This window comes from Dendrobates tinctorius, unplaced genomic scaffold, assembly GCF_039654945.1.
Source record: "Dendrobates tinctorius isolate UK_male_01 unplaced genomic scaffold, ASM3965494v1 ptg000060l, whole genome shotgun sequence".
NCBI classification, from domain to species: domain Eukaryota; kingdom Metazoa; phylum Chordata; class Amphibia; order Anura; family Dendrobatidae; genus Dendrobates; species Dendrobates tinctorius.
In genome coordinates this window covers 67214844-67235806 of record NW_027361728.1, presented here as the reverse complement: position 1 = coordinate 67235806, position 20963 = coordinate 67214844, and the positions used below count along the sequence as shown (strand labels likewise).

General features: G+C 43.0%; 1 protein-coding gene across 2 annotated transcripts in view; it reads left to right on the top strand.

The window, feature by feature from the left end:
• ARHGEF26 (Rho guanine nucleotide exchange factor 26) overlaps positions 1-20963 on the top strand; it is a 213379-nt gene that overhangs the window by 138819 nt on the left and 53597 nt on the right. For both annotated transcript variants that reach the window (XM_073579025.1, XM_073579026.1), the window contains exon 10: positions 13056-13145. In XM_073579025.1, the coding sequence (XP_073435126.1) occupies positions 13056-13145 (90 nt within the window). The remainder of the gene's footprint in view (positions 1-13055; positions 13146-20963) is intronic.

Sequence of the window (20963 nt, the reverse complement as noted above, 5' to 3'; positions counted from 1 at the left end):
ACATAAATACTACATGCAACATACATACTACATATATACTACATGCATGCTACATACATACTGCATGCTACATACATACCACATATATACTACATACATACTACATGCATGCTACATGCTACATACATAACACATATATACTACATGCATGCTACATACATACTACATGCTACATACTACATGCATGCTACATACATACTACATGCTACATACTACATATATACTACATGCATGCTACATACATACTACATGCTACATACATACTACATATATACTACATGCATGCTACATACATACTACATATATACTACATGCATGCTACATACTACATGCTACATACATACTACATATATACTACATTCATACTACATACTACATATATACTACATACATACTACATACTACATGCATGCTACATACATACTACATGCATGCTACATACATACTACATGCATGCTACATACATACTACATACATACTACATGCATACCACATATATACTACATACATACAATACATTCATACAATACATACATAGACATACAGTACATATAACATAGAGTAACATACTTACCAATACTTGTCACATTGTTCCCCGAAGCCATTGTCTATTCCGGGATAAATATTAACATAACAAACCACAAAAATACTCACCCACGATCCGAAGCAGTCCACGAGTGTGTCCCACGACGATCTTGGGTAGAGAACGGCAGCATCAGATGATGCTGCCGTTCTCTACGGGCTGCAGGAATCCAATGACGGAAGGTAGGTATCCTTCCGCACTGTATTCCTCCGCCACTTAAAAAAAAAAAGTCCCTAGTCTCACTTTATGCCATTGCTGTGTGGGAATTTCCCACACAGCAATGGCATAAAGTGAGACTAGGGACTTTTTTTTTTTAAGTGGCGGAGGAATACAGTGCGGAAGGATACCTACCTTCCGTCATTGGATTCCTGCAGCCCGTAGAGAACGGCAGCATCATCTGATGCTGCAGTTCTCTACTCAAGATCGTCGTGGGACACACTCGTGGACTGCTTCGGATCGTGGGTGAGTATTTTTGTGGTTTGTTATGTTAATATTTATCCCGGAATAGACAATGGCTTCGGGGAACAATGTGACAAGTATTGGTAAGTATGTTACTCTATGTTATATGTACTGTATGTCTATGTATGTATTGTATGAATGTATTGTATGTATGTAGTATATATGTGGTATGTATGTAGCATGTAGTATGTATGTGGTATGTATGTAGCATGCATGTAGTATGTATGTAGCATGCATGTAGTATGTATGTAGTATGTATGTAGCATGCAGTATGTATGTAGCATGTATGTAGTATGTATGTAGTATATATGTAGTATGTATGTAGCATGCATGTAGTATGTATGTAGTATGTATGTAGCATGCAGTATGTATGTAGCATGTATGTAGTATGTATGTAGTATGTAGTATGTATGTAGTATGTATGTATGTAGTATGTATGTAGCATGCAGTATGTATGTAGCATGTATGTAGTATGTATGTAGTATATATGTAGTATGTATGTAGCATGCATGTAGTATGTATGTAGCATGCATGTAGTATGTATGTAGCATGCATGTAGTATGTATGTAGCATGCATGTAGTATGTATGTAGTATGTATGTAGCATGCAGTATGTATGTAGTATGTATGTAGTATATATGTAGTATGTATGTAGCATGCATGTAGTATGTATGTAGTATGTATGTAGCATGCAGTATGTATGTAGCATGTATGTAGTATGTATGTAGTATATATGTAGTATGTATGTAGCATGCATGTAGTATGTATGTAGTATGTATGTAGCATGCAGTATGTATGTAGCATGTATGTATGTAGTATGTAGTATGTATGTAGTATGTATGTATGTAGTATGTATGTAGCATGCAGTATGTATGTAGCATGTATGTAGTATGTATGTAGTATATATGTAGTATGTATGTAGCATGCATGTAGTATGTATGTAGTATTTTTTTTTTTTTTTTTTTTTTTTTTTAACATTTAACACATTAGCCGGATGATGGGACTACTACTGTCCCATCATTGGCTAATGTGTCAATCACTGTCATGGTAGCAGGCATCGCCCGATGGGACTTGTAGTCCCATCGGACGATGCTTGCACAGACCCCCGGACATCAGCACAGCCCCCCGGCAGGCCGGCACAGCCCCCGGCAGGCCGGTACAGACCCCCACAGGGTGCACAGACCACCGGCAGGCCGGCACAGCCCCCCGGCAGGCCGGTACAGACCCCGGGCAGTCCACACAGCCCCCCGGCAGGCCGGCACAGCCCCCCGGCAGGCCGGCAGAGACCCCCGGAAGGCCCGAAATGACGGCGCATCATGATGCGCACACACCGCGCATCATGATGACGTCAGGCCGTCAATCAACTGAACTTCCGATTCCGATGCCGAATTCCGATATTGAAAAAATATCGGAAGTCGGTATCGGAATTCCGATACAGCAAGTATCGGCCGATACCCGATACTTGCGGTATCGGAATGCTCAACACTAATCGTGACCTAACTGCTTTGCCTAAGTGTGTGAGATACCTATAGCTATGTGATGTGATACCATCCTGTCCTATACAGATTCTTTCTTAGCAGTTCTTCCAGTAGTATTGTGCATTGGAAACAATCAGATTTGCTGGTAACGTGTCTCTGATGCATTGATGTAAGTTATGAGCGGCGCTGTAGCACATGTTATGACTCGAAACCTCCCAAGGCGCTCAACATTCTTGACAGTTTTAGCTTATACACCCGAGGAGAGGAACTTGTTTTGGACTAGTCAGATCTTCAACCTGCAGGCTGTAGTAAGCTAATCCTTATTTACATGCTGGAGCTTCAAAATCATTCTGTGTCTTCACTTAGTGACAGTCTTCAAAGACGAACCGCTCTACATTCTACATGTTTGTCACCTTTCCCTAAGGCTTTGGCCAGAATTATTATAAGTCATATTGTTTATTAATCTGATATTCTTCATTAATCCCTGTAACTGTTCAGAATGGGAGGTATCCTGTGTCTACACCTTGTTTAACACTATTTCTGGCTATTTTATTACTCCTTAAATGCATCTCTAATTTGCAATCCACTCTGAGCTTGTTGGAGGAGACGAGCTGCTCTGATATCTCCCATAGACATCACAGCACACATTGAATTCCTGCTCTTCATTCATTTTTTTAAGCTTACGGAGACAGGCAGCAGCATGGTGAAAGTTATACAGTAGTAGTGATCAGTGTACAGGGTGGGCCATTATATGGATACAGCTAAATAAAATGGAAATGGTTGGTGATATCAACTCCCTGTTTGTGACACATTAGTATATGGTAGGGGGAAAACTTTTCAAGATGGGTGGTGACCATGGCGGCCATTTTGAAGTCGGCCATTTTGGATCCAACTTTATTTTTTGCAATGGGAAGAGGGTCATGTGACACATCAGACTTATTCAGAATGTCACAAGAAAAACAATGGTGTGCTTGGTTTTAGCATAACTTTATTCTTTCATGAGTTATTTACAAGTTTCTCTTCATTTACAGCCATTGACATGTTGCAGAGGTTAACATGTGAGGAGCGGATAGAAATTATGTTGATGTCTGGTGAACACAGTACCCGGGTCATTGCTGCAGATTTCAACGAGCAAAAACAAAAAACATTCAGCTCACCTGAGATGTAATTCCAAGCACAAGAAGGAGCACGGCTTCCTCACTGCTGCACAGCGTCCAAGGCAATAGGAAAAATAGAAGTGGATCCAGCTCACTCACAGGGCTTATTCAAAAATTAGAAACTTTTTATTGGATAATCCTTAAAAAATTCAAAATGACATCTCAGATGGCACAGCAATGACAGGGGGTGATATGTAATAAGACCATACACATTTCGAGTATTTTTAAATAAGCCCTGTGAGTGACCTGGATCCACTTCTATTTTTCCTGTAGCAAATTTCAATGCAAGACACACTATGCAAGAAAACTGTCACCATTCCCATTTTATTTAGGTGTATTGTATCCATATAAATGGCCCACCCTGTAGATGTGAATCCAGCTCTGGGGTGAGTTAAAAGATATGTTAGAAAGCTCCGCATGATCTTTCTCTGTCTCCCTCTCCTCCTGTGATACTCGCTTTTCCTTTCCCCTTAAAGTATAGTGAACTGACAGTACGTTCAGAAGGCAGGCGGGAGAGGAAGAATGGTCTTATGAGTGGGAAATGAAGTCGATTTTTCTGATAAGATATATTACCATTTTTCTTATGTATGCTTGCACTAATGACTTGTACAATGTTTGTTCCCAATCAAATAATATGATCTGGCAATTCTTTACATGACCTACCGTATATCTATTATATAAAGCTCAAGTGTGTGTATGTGTGTATGTCCGGGATTGGCATCCGCACCGTCGCAGCTACAGCCACAAAATTTGACAGAGTCACACGTCTGGACCCCGAGAGTGTCCTAAGCTATGTTGTGAGGCGAAATTTAACCCCGCGCGTTCCAATTCAACCTAACAATTTTGCCCCTATCTACATAATGGGGAAAAAGTGTGTATGAGTGTGTATCAAGCCCCGCCCCTCATTATGATGTCATAATAGTTGCCATGGCGATGCTGATGTCATCATAGGTTGCAAGCCCCGCCGCTCATTATGATGTCATAATGGTTGACTATGGGATGGAGGATGTGTGATGGGTATATGGGCACTGGACTATGGGATGGAGGATGTGTGATGGGTATATAGGCACTGGACTATGGGATGGAGGATATGTATGATGGGTATATGGGCACGGGACTATGGGATGGAGGATGTGTGATGGGTATATAGGCACTGGACTATGGGATGGAGGATATGTATGACGGGTATATGGGCACGGGACTATGGGATGGCGGATATGTATGATGGGTATATGGGCATGGGACTATGAGATGAAGGATGTGTGATGGGTATATGGGCATGGGACTATGAGTTGAAGGATGTGTGATGGGTATATGGGCACAGGCCTATGGGATGGCGGATATGTATGATGGGTATATGGGCACGGGACTATGGGATGGCGGATATGTATGATGGGTATATGGGCACGGGACTATGGAATGGAGGATATGTATGATGGGTATATGGGCATGGGACTATGGGATGGAGGATATGTATGATGGGTATATGGGCATGGGACTATGGGATGGAGGATATGTATGATGGGTATATGGGCATGGGACTATGAGATGAAGGATGTGTGATGGGTATATGGGCATGGGACTATGAGATGAAGGATGTGTGATGGGTATATGGGCACTGGACTATGGGATTGAGGATGTGTGATGGGTATATGGGCATGGGACTATGGGATGGAGGACGTGTGATGGGTATGTGGGCACTGGACTATGGGATGGAGGATATGTATGACGGGTATATGGGCACGGGACTATGGGATGGCGAATATGTATGATGGGTATATGGGCATGGGACTATGGGATGGAGAATATGTATGATGGGTATATGGGCATGGGACTATGCGATGGGTATATGGGCACTCGACTATGGGATGGAGGATATGTATGATGGGTATATGGGCACTCGACTATGGGATGGAGGATATGTATGATGGGTATATGGGCACGGGCCTATGGGATCGTGTATATGTATGATGGGTATATGGGCACGGGACTATGGGATGGAGGATAATTATAATTTGCTATAACTAATCACAGTTAGTTACTATGCCCGGGCAGCGCCGGGCTATTCAGCTAGTTTTAAATAATTATAATGGAAAATAATTTATTTCTGCTTGATAAGGGAAAGTTGTCACATTTAAATGTAGATGTACAGGACATCAAAAATGCATAATTCAAAAGGAAATAATAATGCATATTCTAATTTAATAAAATGTATAAAATAAGGGGCAGGGATTGTATTTAAAAGGAGCACTAGTACGGTACACTATACAGACCAAAATATTGGAACACAGCTTTAAATTATTGAATTCTTGTTTTGCGTTCATTCCCATTGGTACAGGTATATAAAATCCAGCAGTCTGTCTGTACAAACATTTAAGAAGCAACGGGTCTTTCTAAAGAGCTCACTGAATCTGAGCGTGACACTGTGAAATAATGCTAGCTTTGTAAGAAGTCCTTCATGAAATTTCATGAAACTGTGAGTGGTCTTATTGTAAAGTGGAGGTGTATAGGAAACATAACAGCTCAGCCAACTCAAAGTTGCAGGCTATGCAGAGCTACAAAACCGTGTCTCCAAATGTGGCAGCAAGTAGTGCATGGGCATGAAAGTCGCCGACTATGATTGCATAGCTCAAAAAACTCCTCTGGCATAATCGTCAGCAGAAAAACTGCATTTGGAGCTTTATGGCATCATTGCATCACTAAGCCCAATGCCAAACATCGGACTGAGTGGTGTAAAGCTCACCGCCACTGGACTCTGAAGCAAAGGAAACATGTTGCACGGAGTGATGAATCTCACTTCTTAATCTGCCAGACTGATGGACAAATCTGAGTTTGGAGAACACCAGGAGAACGTTACTTGCCTAACTTCTTTATGCAAACTGTAAAGCTTGGTGGAAGAGGGGTAATACTATGGTGTGGTTTTTCAGGGTTTGGCCTGCCTTAGTTCAGGATAACCAATAAAGCAAAAAGGCCAATTTCTGTCAAAAATTGCCAAAATACAGATCTCACCAAAAGGTGAGATTGTTCCTTTATTATTGATATCTCACTCATTGATAGTATTGTGGCCATAAATTTTGTTTGGTCTAGACATGAACATATGTGTACAATTGGCTATAGCATCGTGTGCTAAATTGTCTACTAATGCTGTATCCTTTAGATAAATTGTTACCTGGTATAGAATAATAAGCAACATTTTTATATCCTGAATGACGCATTTAGGTGGTCCCATTTTTCTTCTAGGGACTAACCACTGAATTAGCATCTTTTTTGATATTTTAACCACTCTTTGGTGACGCATATTGTTTGGTTCTTTTAATTTGCATATTAAAAGCTATGTTTTCCCTTCACCCATGACAGCACCACATGAGAGAGAGGGATCCGCCCCGCCAGGACAGGAACCTACTGAAACATAAGGGGCGGCACCTCTACCCCGCTTCAGTTGGGTTCCTGTCCTGGAACGGGATCCCAGTCCGACAGCGGTGGCCTGGAAGCGCAGGCCCCGAGTTCGTGCGGGTGCCGTATGGCGACCTCAGCAGCAGGGTTCTCCTCCATGCCTCCCTCCCCCTGCGCGCACCCAATCCTTCTCCCTGAGCGACAGGGGAAGCCGGGGGCGGTTTCTGGCGTCTGACGTCGGCGGCGCGGTGCACCCTGGGAGCGTGCCGGCTGACGTCACAGCCGTGACGGCAACATGGCGCCTGGTACGGCGCCGGCCACAGAAGAATGAAAACGGCCAGCTGTCGCAGGGGGGAGGGGTACCGAGCACTCACCGGAGGCACCTACAAAAGGAGAGCAAGGAGCAGGACAGCCAGGTGCTACAATGGAGTATCAGCAGGAGCGTTCATCGTCTCCATTGTCTCGGCCCCCGTCGCAGACCTCTGCACACAAACATGGGACCCGTTTAAGCGGCAAGAGCAGCCGCCCGAGCCATAGATCGAGGGATTCCTCGAGATCGAGAGAGCGCAGGACGCATGCACCAACACAGCCTCCGAGTCCGGTATCTGACTTTGTGGGTGGTTAGTGATCTTCGAGAATGTTAGGCCAATATTGACAGGGTCCTTCTTGTGTGTTACTTTTTCCCTTAGGAAAAAGGCAAAAAAGCAGGGAGCTAAAGGAATAATAGAGAGTGTGCGATATGCCAGAGCCCCCTAGCAAAAGATTGGCAAAAGGACCTTTGCACCAGCTGTATCCAGCGTACTATGGCGGAGGAGGTGCCAAGCCTGGCAACTAACCTCAGATCAGTCATAAGGTCCGAGGTAGAGGGCTCACTTAAAATATTATTAAAGAAAAGGAAGAAAAAATGTAGAAGAGACTCTCCAAATTCTTCATCAGACTCTTCCTCGTCCGAATATTAGATTGAACACAGATCCTCCTCCTCTTCGGATAGTGATACAGGGGACAGGCCGTGTTTCCCGGTAGAGGATACAGACGCTCTCCTTAAGGCCATTAGAACGACCATGGGCCTACAGGAGGAGAAAGTAACTAAGTCCCTAGAAGACGTAATGTTTGGGGGATTACAGGAAAGGAAAAAGCGCACCTTTCCGGTCAACGACAAAATCCAGCCACTCATTGAAAGAGAGTGGAGGAAGCCTGAAAGATCAGGTAGCCTTCCCTCCTCCTCAAAAAGGAGATATCCCTTTGAGCCTAAAGATACAGATATCTGGGACAAGGTCCCAAAAATTGATGCGGCAGTATCCAGATCATCCAAAAGGTCGGCCCTGCCCCTAGAAGACTCAAGAGTACTGAGAGATCCGCTAGATAAAAAAAGCAGACTCCTACCTAAGACATACATGGGAAGCAGGGGGTCTGAAACCGGCAATAGCCGACACCTGCACAGCCAGATCCTTAATGATCTGGTTACAGCAGCTGGAGGAAAAACTCGGATCCAAGGTGTCAAGGTGAAAAAAATTTAGGAGAGATGTATCTTCTACATGGAGCAGCCGCCTTTTTGGCCGACACCTCTGCCGATTCCATAAGGTTGACGGCGAGGGCAGCGGGGTTATCAAACGCTGCAAGGCGTGCTTTATGGCTTAAAGGCTGTCCGGGAGACCTACAATCAAAGGCTAAGTTATGCTCTCTTCCATGTGATGGACAATTTCTTTTTGGAAAAAATTTAGACGACAACCTTGAAAAAGCAAGGGATAGGAAGAAGGGCTTCCCTAGATTTATGGGAGATCAAAGAAGACCGCCCTTTCGGAGGGGAAAATTCAATAGAGGCCGTCCTCCGGGAGATTGGAAAAGATGGGAGGACAAAAGAAAGAGTCCGGATTCATGTTTGGGGGAGCCGCTTCATCCACAAAAAAGTCCCCACAATGACGCCGATATTCCTGTAGGGGTGAGACTGATGCTCTTTCATCAGGCCTGGGAAGATATATATTCCAACACTTGGATTTTAAGCATCATAAAAAGAGGCCTAAAATTTCCTTTTTTTCATCGGCCGAGAGCATCGTTTGTGGTGATCCCCGTCAGAAAAGGGTTAGAAGAGCAGTCAGCCGTAGAAGCAGAGATCCTAAGTCTGCTGGACAAACATGTTCTGATCGAGGTTCCAAGCGAACAGGAAAGAAGGGGTTTCTACTCACCCCTCTTCCTAATAAAAAAAACGGATCATTCATTCACAACGATTATAAATCTCAGAGGCCTTAACCAATGGATAGAAAACCAGACCTTCAAAATGGAGTCAGTCACTTCGGCCATAAAGCTGTTACACCACAATTGCTTTATGGCCGTAGTCGACTTAAAAGATGCCTACTACCACATCCCGATCCACCCAAAGTACCAGAAATACTTAAGGGTAGCTCTCTACATTCAGGGCAACCTCAGACATTTTCAGTTCAGAGCCCTTCCATTCGGCATATCGATAGCCCCAAGGGTGTTTACGAAGGTAGTAGCAGAGATGACAGCCTTCCTCCGAATCCACAACACAATTATAATACCCTACTTAGACGATTTCCTAATTGTGGGCAACTCGGAACGTCACTGCACAGAACAAGTGGAAAGGGTAACGGATACCCTACAGAGACTGGGCTGGATGGTAAATGTCAAGAAGTCAAGGCTACAACCCCTAAAAAGACAAACATTTTTAGGATTCATCCTGGACTCGGAACAGCAAATTTGTCTTTTACCAGAGGCCAAGGTGGAAAAGGTGAGGAATATGATCTTGGCAGCAATAGACCAACCTCACACGACTCTGAGAGGGGCGATGTCCTTACTAGGCACTCTGACAGCCTGTATCCCAGCGGTCAGATGGGCACATTTTCATACCCGTCAACTGCAAGCAGAGATCCTATCAGCACAGAAATTGCTAAAAGGGCATTTAAAAGGAAGGCTGGAACTTTCCTTAAAAGTCAAAAATTCTTTCAGATGGTGGCTAGACAAAACAAACCTAGCAGCAGGAACATTATGGCACAGTCCAGTATCCGATGTGATTCTAACGGACGCAAGCTCCTTGGGGTGGGGAGCACACCTGAGAGGACAGGCGGCCCAGGGGGCATGGGGACACCAAGAACAAAACGCATCCTCCAACCTAAGAGAATTAAAGGCAGTAAACAAAGCCCTAAGGACATTCATTCCCAGTCTAGAAGGCTGCAATGTCCGGATCATGTCGGACAACAAAGTGACAGTGGCTTATATCAACCACCAGGGAGGGACAAGGTCACACTCCTTAATGAGCGAAACCAACGAAATCTTTCGCAGAGCAGAACGACACCTACACTCTCTAATGGCCTTACACATCAGAGGGGCAGAGAACATACAGGCCGATTTTCTAAGCCGCAACACGTTAATACAGGGAGAATGGGCCCTAAATCATTTAGTGTTCCAAAAGATAGTTCAACTCCGGGGAGAGCCCGTAATAGACCTCTTTGCCAACAAAAGCAACAGGCAGGTAAAGAGATTCTGTTCATTGAACCCAAAAGAAGACCCATGGGCAGTGGACGCATTACAAATTCCATGGAAATTCAAACTGAGTTACGCCTTTCCCCCGATAGCTCTAATCCCGGCGGTAGTAAAGAAAATAAGAGAGGACCAGGCCAGAGTGATCTTGATAGCCCCGTTCTGGCCAAAAAGGCCCTGGTTTTCACTACTTCAGATGATGTCCCTCTCAGACCCCTGGGTGCTGCCAGAAATTCCAGACCTGCTAGCTCAGGGTCCGGTATTCCACAAGCAAGTCAAGGGGTTCCATCTGACGGCGTGGAATTTGAGAGGTCACTTTTAAAAGATAGAGGGTTCTCCCCTGGGTTGGTGGCTACACTGATGAAAAGTAGAAAGCCAGTAACAACCAATATATGTGGTAGGACATGGAATAAGTTTCTGCAGTTCCTAGGAAGACCGTTAGATCAAGAACCCCCGATCAAAGCTATCTTAGAGTTCTTGCAGGCAGGACTACAACTAGGCCTAGCGGTAAATACACTCAAAGTGCAAATTTCAGCACTAGGCGCTCTATATAACTGTAATATAGCAGCGAACAGATGGGTAGCTAGATTCATTAAATCCTGCCAGAGGTCCAAACCAATCCCCTTGCCAAATATAGCTCCCTGGGATCTAAACCTGGTGTTAGAAGCTCTCACGAAGGAGCAATTTGAACCTGTGCAACAACTACCAGTGAAATATCTTACCCTAAAAACCATTATTTTAGTGGCCCTTACATCGGCACATAGAGTGAGTGACTTGCAGGCCCTCTCAGTTAACCCACCCAATACCCAGGTGTACCAAGACAGGGTTGTCCTAGAAACAGACCCTGCTTATTTACCGAAAGTTGTATCAGATTTCCCAGATTTCCATCGTAGCCAGGAAATTGTCCTCCCCTCCTTCTGTGACAATCCAAAAAACCCAGGAGAGGAGAAATTCCATAATCTGGACGTCAAAAGAGCCCTCTTAGAATATATATCAGTAACTAGCCAGTGGAGGAGGTCCCAGTCCCTATTTGTGGCCTTCCAGGGTACCAGGAAAGGTTACGGCGTATCGAAAGGGACTATTGCCAGATGGATTAGGGAGGCCATTAGTGTAGCCTACTCAGCTAATGGTGTCCCGATTCCTGACGGCATCAAGGCTCATTCCACCAGAGCCGTGGCGACCTCCTGGGCTGAAAAAGCAGAGGTATCAATTGAGCAAATTTGTAAGGCCGCTACCTGGGCCTCACCTCAACCTTCTTTAAACACTATAGATTAAATCTATCCTCCTCTGCTGACTTAACCTTTGGTAGAAGGGTGCTGCAAGCGGTGGTCCCTCCCTAAGGTGTTTCGAAGTCTCCAAAAATCTTGCATGTGGTGCTGTCATGGGTGAAGGGAAAACCACCATGGTTACTTACCGGTAGCCGATTTTTCCGGAACCCATGACAGCACCCGTATATCCCCACCCCCCCCTTTTCACCGTATGGGTGTGCACAATAGTCGGGTGCATTTGTGTGATGTGGTGATGGATAAACATGTAACTAACCGGGAAGCCCTCTCAATGCTCTGTAATCCAACTGAAGCGGGGGAGAGGTGCCGCCCCTTATGTTTCAGTAGGTTCCTGTCCTGGTGGGGCGGATCCCTCTCTCTCATGTGGTGCTGTCATGTGTTCCGGAAAATCCGGCTACCGTTAAGTAACCATGGTGGTTTTAATTCCACCTATTGCTTTATATACTTAGTTCAGGATAACAGCAAATTTTGGACTATTTTATCTACTAGATGTGTGGGAACAGCATGATATTACCCAAAGCACAAAGTAAGGTCCATAAAGACATGGTCGAGGGAGTTTGGGTTGGAAAACTGTACTGGCTCGCACAGAGCCCTGACCTCAACCCCATTGAATACTTTTGGGATGGGTAGATTTTGAAAGCCAGGCCATCTGGTCTAACATCAGTGTCTGCCCTCACAAATGTTCGTCTAGATGATTGGTTAGGGCTAGTGATGAGCGAGTATACTCATTTTCTGATCATGCTCGGGTGTCCTCCGAGTATTTTGGCGTTCTCAGAGATTTAGTTTTCTTCGCCTCAGCTGCATGATTTGCGACTTGTAGACATGTTGGGATTCCCTAACAAACAAGCAACCCCCACATGTATTCAGCCTGTCTAGCAGCCGCAAATCGTGCAGCTGCGGGTACGAAAACTTAATCTCCGAGCACACCAAAATACTCGGAGATCACCCGAGCATGCTCGGGAAAACCCAAGCAACGAGTGTACTCGCTCATCACTAGTTAGGGCTCATCCTGTTTAAAGGTTTGGGTAGTTTGTGACATTTTCTTTATGTTTAAATAGTTTTTCCTCTTATCAACATATTTTTCTTAATTGTGTGCATTAGTTTTAGAAAATAGGTCACAGTGTTTGCTTATAGTATTACCTTAGTACTACCATGTTTCTTCTTTCTGTGTTTAATCGTACATTAAAATATGAATTCTCCCGCAGCTGGTGCGTCTGTGCAATGAAGGAGCACGGAAGATGGAAAGAACAGAAATGATGGTGACCATTAACTCCCAGTTGGAGTTTAAAATAAAGGTATTGCCATTTGTTTTTTTAATTTGAAACTGGATTTGAATGTTGATGCTAAATTTATTTTCCTTGAAGAGATGAAGAGGTTGAAGAACAATATTGCATTTAGTTTTGCAGATTGCAGTTATTTCTCACGAAATACATAGTAATACTTTAATAGTGCCAACCGAGAAAGAGAATGTTACATTATAGCTTTAGAAACTGAAATAACTTAATTGGTCTCAATAGAGAACTTTTTATATTCACATATTATTTTGAATAATTGGCCAACAAGTAAAAAAAACTTTAATGATTTTGTTTTATTGGCTGTATAATAGGATGCTTCTGTCATGAGCATTAAAATATCTGATAGATGCTTGTGTCAATTCGGTAAACCGCACATTTGTTGAGAACTGAGGTCACTGACCAGAGTACCTCCTGTTGGGTTTGTCATCAGTCACTGAATCTAGGTTAAAACTGAATGGTGGCTACATAGTATGTTTGTCTTTCTTCATTCAATTCTTTTGAAACATCCAAGCAAGTGATCATAACAATGATTCACATCCCAGAGGTGATATGCCGTAAATATCTTGAATGACTATAATTGGCTGCATCCTTGTAAGATTAAGGGCCCCGTCACACATATCGACTCAGCAGCGATCCCGACAACAATATCAACTTGTCAGGATCGCTGGTGAGTCGCTACATGATCGCTGGTGAGCTGTCAAAGAGGCAGCTTCACCAGCGATCAGCACCAGCGACGCCGAGCGTGCGGCTTCGCTGTGTACGTTAGTTACCAGTGCCTGATGCAGGGAGCTGGTAACTAAGGTACACATTGGGTTTCTAAGCAGCACGCGTCACTTAGAAACCCGATGTGTACCTTGGTTACCAGCTCCCTGCATCAGCGCGCAGGTAACTAAGGTACACATCGGGTTTCTAAGCAGCACGCCTCACTTAGAAACCCGATGTGTACCTTGGTTACCAGCTCCCTGTATCAGCGCACTGGTAACTAAGGTACACAGAGGGTTTCTAAGTGACCCGTGCTGCTTAGAAACCCTGTGTTTACCTTAGTTACCAGCGCGCTGATGCAACGATGCGTGCTGGCCAGCGGGAGACCAGCGATCAAAAAAATGTCCAGGGCTTTCCAACAACGATCAGCAATACCGGCAGGGGGGCCGGTCGCTGATAGGTGTCACACACAGCGATCTCGCTGGTGAGATCGCTGTTGCGTCACAAAACTTGTGACTCAGCAGCGATCTCGCTAGCGAGATCCCTATGTGTGACGGGGGCTTAAAGGGGCTATGTGGTTTTGGAAAATCCCTGTCATCTGGCTGCATTTTTTATAAACAAAAAGCCAATAGGTTCTTTATCCTCCCTGGGTCCAGCATGGAGTCTTCGCCGCTGCTCCCAGTGTGTTATTGTCTGCAGTGACGTCACATCAGCACCACAGCCAACACCTGAGGTCAGTGGCTCTATCCAAATTGATGACCCAACTGCTCAGAGAGTGTGAGCATACTGATTATTCTTGTCCACAGCGCTGCAACCAGACACCCTGAGCTGCAGAGGATTAGCTCTAAACCTAGGGAGGGTGAGAAAAATATTTTTTTTTTAACTCAACTGCAGCTGGGTAACGGGTTCTTCAAAGCCAGAAAACCCCTTTATGTATTGTAGGGCATCAATGGAAATGTTTTTTTTTTCCAGTGAACACCTAATCCAAGAGCAGTTAAGGGGATACTCATCATAGAGTTCTCTATCAGCTCAACAGAGTATATAGAAGTGGGCTGCCTGCAGCAGACAAAGCTGTGGTTCCAAAATAAATTGCTTATGTTCTAATAACAGGTTATTTTATTGCATACATTGAGCAGTTATTTTGATATGTATAGTATGTGCCACATCATATGTTATCTATAGTAATTATAGGTCTGACCGGTCTATTTCCCCCACTCAGCAAGGTAGGAATGGTCAAGATCCAGGGATTAAAATAGCTGATTCTCAAATGAAAATACTAATTTAAACATCTGGAACTGTAGAATCTCCCAAATTATCATGTTCCTAAGAGTCGTATGTTATTCAGTCTTAATTACTTTGAGTTGACATAAACTTTTTGAGCCTTTCCTGAAAGTGTCACCGTAGATTGTGATAACCTGTGACTTGTCACAGTGACATTGCAGAGGTTTGGAATGGTGAGGGTCTAGGTTCTAAGTGTCCCCCTGATACTGAATTCTGCTTGGCTGTCTACCTACAGATGATGTTAGTTGTCTGCAGGCTGTAGACATTATTTGAGAGTGCGACCCTCATGGCTCTCCCATTTAGGCCAGAATCACATGAGCGCAGTAACTCCCATGCAAGAGAATCTGATTGATTATGTAAATGACACTCGGTTCAAACTGTGATCAGAGCGTCAGCTTAGTGTGATCCGATTCTGTTGGATGAGAGAGCTATAGCGCAGGTGAGGAGAAGATGCAGAACAAGATTTCTCCATCTTCTCTATTCCGTGAGTCTGTGACATCAGACTGCAGTCTGATGTTTTCCACGCAGCCATAGGCTTGAATGGGTGAGTGCGATCCGATTTGTGCGTCAACTCGCGAGGTGCTGCAGTTTTTTACTCCTGTCAAATCGACATGAGAAATAACTCTGATCGTCACTGCCCTATAGCATAACATTGGATAGCAATCATCCGATGTATACACTCGTGTGAGCGAGTCCTTATAGTGTATTTTACTTTCTATCTTTACAGTGAACCTGTGAGTCTGGTCTGCTGGCATCAGTTTACTGCAAACATTATGTTACTTGCTGACTTTTTCCTTGGTTATGGTATTCAGCGACAAGACTAGTGCAGCGATTTGAGCCCTTACCTCGGGTAAAAGAAAACCAGCCAAACACAAAAACCCTCTAAGTGTTTCTCGAATGTAGGTTTGCATTTAAGTTTTTATTGACACTAAATGTTTTTGTGCAGTGATTCACAGACATGATATGTTTCTATTGTGTCGCATGACCTTTTATCTGGTGCAGGAACTTTCGTACACCTGAGAAACTGGTTTAGTTTTTGCTCTTGGAAATAGAAAACAATGATTATTTTGTTTGTCTACGATGCATTTAGTGCCCATTTAGGAGTAGGCCAGAGGCTTTCATTGTGTTTTACCATAGCTGTTCGGGCAAGAGACTGCTGTGCCCCAATGTATGTCTAATGTGGATCTTGCATGCATCTCCTTACAGAAATATGGACAGTTTTTTCTTCAAGAAGGTGATTTTATTCCATAGATCCTACGTGTAGGTCTGAGCCCACTAGTAGATGTGAAACGAGTATATGTGTCTGATGTCTGTTGGCTAATTTCTTATTTCATTGTGTCGTTACATAAACCATTGGAGCCAACTGATCTTTTCAGTACAGTAATAAGACAGGTATGACCATTCATACTAGCCAGACGTATGCCAGGAAGACACTCTTTTGCTATGTCTAGTAAAGTAAAGCCAATGGTTTATATACAGTAGACCAAGAAGACACGTAACTCCGAAATCTTTGTCGAAGGGGTGCACAGAAAGAGATACCAGTCCCAATAATATATAGAAAAAAATCCAACACTCCCTTTTGCAGGAAAAAAGGAATTCTTTATTCACAAATGGAGAAATCCACAAGATTTATATCAAAATGTAACGTTTCGGTCACTATCTGGACCTTCTTCAGACCATATAAACCTTTAACGCTGCCCCGTGTGTCCCTTCGTACAAAGAATAAGTGAGACCGCTTGTCTCAGCACATATGCCTATGAAGACCAGGGTATTCATGCTGTCTGCGCCAAACAGAAATGCGGGTAATCTGCTGTGGAGAAGGACGCCCTTCTCCACAGCGGATTACCCGCATTTCTACCAATTGTAGTGCTTACCCATGTTGGGGCAGTGCAGCACGTGTCCTTTACAGAACTACAATTAGGTGATTACTGGACCAGTATATTGACACTTTTTACTTGCCACTTAGCAATGTGATTTTCTCTTCAGTCCAGTTTTTACCCCTTAATATTTTGCGCTATGCACCTTACGTAAGGATTGCTTGCCATGATGTGGACACAGCATTTAGTCTGTACCTGATCTCGTGTCTTTTTGTCTCTTGACTTTTTTTTGTACTTGTAATTACCATTGTAGTATTTGTATTTAATACATTTATACCTTTTGATTGTATTATTCTTGGACTGTTTTCTCCCAAAAAAAATTTTTCTTGATTCTTTATACTGTATATTGATATATTTTGGAGAGTCCTTATCTAATGCCCTGGTTGAGGTTTACTAACTCGGTTTGTGACCCACAGGGTATGGTTACACTATTCCCCCTAGTGGTGGTGTTTTGTCTGTAGGGTTCTCATTCATTTTGCAGATAGCAGGAAACCCTTCAGGTTTTGTGACAAATATGCACAGAAAAAAAGCAATGAAAACGCGACAAATCTGCAACGTGTCCACAGGCCCTATGGTTCCCCCATACACATTAGATTAATTTCAGAAGGACTAACTAATATTGACGTGTTTAATCGACAGTCTAATGTGTACAGGGGCTATGGACATTTGAGTGTCAGCGGACTTAAGGATCCAGCATTTCGGATTGTCCATCCTTTTGATCGCCTGGAGATAAGTCCCTGCCAGACTTTCATACAGAACACAGGAGTGTTTGGTAGTGTGAGCACGCCTATGCATGGGAAAGATGAACAAGACGACTGCCAGTCGAATGATTGACCTTGTAATATTGGGGGCTTAAGCCGTGACTTATGAAATCTTAGATTTAAAGGTATTGAAGCTGTGTAAAGGGTATTCTAGCTTAAATGTTCAGCTGTCTACATCAGAGGGGCAAATTATTAGCTCAATGTAGATCTAGTCTCTGAGAACGCTATTAATCACTACAATTTTCTTCCCTATTTTCGCAAATCTGCAAGATGCGCCCAGTAGGCATTGGATGGAGTCTCACTCAGTGCCATAGACCGTGAATGAAGTGTCAAGCGATGAGGGTTTCATCTTAAATGGAATACCCCACATAAGCCCAAGTCTCCTAGTACCCTCTCTTAGGTCACTCTCCTATCAGTACTTCTTTGGTAACTTGCATTTTGCGAAATTGAGTATTCCTGCACTGTAAGCTGATGACCTATAATGTGGTGCATCATTGAACGTCTTCCATGTGTGTGTGTGTATATATATATATATATATATATATATATATATAATAATCGAAGATAAATCTTCATTGAGAAACCTTGACGTCATCCATCCTGCAGAATTACAGTGGAGATCATAAAGCATTTTGCCCGTTTACAACATTCCAGTACGGTATAAACATTTTAAAAGAAACTTTCTTCATACAAATTTGTTTTTATTGGAATGTAGAAGTGTTAAATGTAATTTGTCTTTTCCAATGCAGTTTCTTTATTTGTTTTTACTTCTACATTTGTAGCATAGTGTATTCCAGATATTCCAAAGTAAGCATTAAGCTCTTTCCATTCTGTAAACCTACACAGTTGTCTGCAGCCCTTGCATTGGACTTGTGTGTGTTTTTAATGTTTTTTGGCACTTCATTTTCTAGACAGTGCCAGTTTTTACTGCACTGGACATTTAGTTTTGTCACATAGGTATAGGACTCACAGTAATACTATGTCACTTGTAGAGGTATTCCTGTACTTGCCGCACTTATGGGATCACTCATGTAGTTGAGGCGCTTATAGAGGCCACTCATAACTTAGGCACTTATGGTGGCACATCTGGGTTGAAGCATTTATGGGACAATTCCTCTAGTTAAGGTGCGTCTAGGGACACACTTGTAACTAAAGCACTTTTGGGGCATATCTGCAGGTGAGACACTTTATGGGCACACCTATACCTGAGGTACTTATTTGGGCATACTTGTAACTGAAGGACTTCTGGTGCACAACTGTAGCTGAGGCACTTATGTGGGCACACCCGCGGATAAGGAATTTTGGGGGCACACCTTCAGGTGAGACACTTATTGAGCATACTTATACCTGAGGCACTTATGTGGACACACCTGTGGATAAAGCATTTTGGGGGCACACCTTCAGGTGAGACATTTATGGGGCATACCTGTGCCTCAGAAATCCCTCTGTTACACCTGTAGCTAAGGCACTTATGTGGGCACACCCATAGCTAACACTCTTTTGGGGGCCTACCTTCAGGTTATTTTATGAATGTTACCTTTGTGGTCGGAAAGCCTACATGTACAATTTTTCTGGTTAACCAATAGAGGCCCCTTCATCTTGTGCTTCTGTCTGTCATTCATTTGTAAAGTGGCCTGATGAATGGGCTTGTGTGCCAGGAAAGCTTGCAAATATAATTTTTCCAGTGTGGCCAATAAAGGTGTGGATCATTAATACTTGTCTTTTTTTCCATAAAATTATTTACATGTCTGTATATGGAAAAGGTGTTATGTAAGGTTGGTCCCAAGTCATTATCTTGGGGAATGCTCTTTCCTTATTCCCATAAAACATTTATTTGTTTTGTCTCATATAGTAGGAGCCACTCCTAAATTTCACGTCAGACAGTTCTGAACCTGGGGGAAGATCTGGCGCATACTTATTTTGCTTACTTCCGATCTTCCTAAGAATGTTGCCAAATGTACCATATAATGTGACATTAATCCTGTTTGTTTTTTCCAAATTGCAAACGATTTGCCTGTCCCTAAAGGGATCTCAGTAATTATAAATCATTTATAAGAAAACGAAGCAGATTAATTTTTTAGGAATTTCATATATTTTGGTGTATTCGCTGGGTCGGGAAGAGCAATTAATACATTTTTCAGTCGCACTTGAATACTTTTCAATTTTGAATAAATGGCTTCAAAATGGTGTGTTCACAACGTCTTCTAGACTCCGCATACCAACCGAGCTTTTCAAGAAATAGATGTCTGGTGTTTTTTCGTTTTTGCTGAAACCTCTTTTTTGGTGGTATTGTGATCGTCTTTTGCGGTTGTTTTATTTCGTGTATACATGAAATAGTGAGCGGCTTTCATGCAGAAGCTGCCTGAAGAATGGCCGGAGTACTTCTGTTAACTGCTTCTCCCCTTTGTACACATGAAGCGGTTAAAAGAAGCTGCATAGACTGAGCATATGCTAAGCAAGTCATTTTTACATTGCAAGCCCTATGCGCTTTCTTTTTAGCATTTATTTTGCCCTTTTTCAGGTGCGTTATCAAGCATACCCCCCACATAAAGATGTAATCCGCACATACCCCAGAACGCAGCCATGGCCTATACATCAGTACTGTCCTAATCAGAAGACTCTGTATTTCTCATAGCAACCAGGAAAAATACATCTTTGTACCGTGTTAGCCAGTAGATAAAAAATATTAAAAACTAAGAATCTTCAGTGGTTGTTACCTTTTAGCTTGGTATTTATTACCATCTTTTCATTTAGCCATTAAAAGGTATCAACCACTGAGGACTCTTAAATTGTTATAATTTTCATGGCAACCAATCAGATTATCTTTTATTTGCTTACCTAGTCTGAAAAAAAGCAAAAACTGGAATCGATAAGGAGCTGTGAACAATATCCATACTCTTCTATGCTTGTGGGCCAGTGAATGTGTAATCGAAAAATCCATTGTGAGCCCTTTGGGCTCGGGACTGGCAGGCATGTAGGCTTTGTGCACATCTATGACATGTATGAGAGCAGAATAAATATCCAAATATATTCACTGTGATATGGACACGTCATGTGCTGGAAAGGCAATGGATTCCCGACATGTTCTCAGTGAGAACGTTTTAGAAGCAATATATTAAAAAGGAAATAATGAAATAATACCCTCAAATATGCTGCTCTCACAATAAATATCCTTCTAATTACGGACACTGCACACG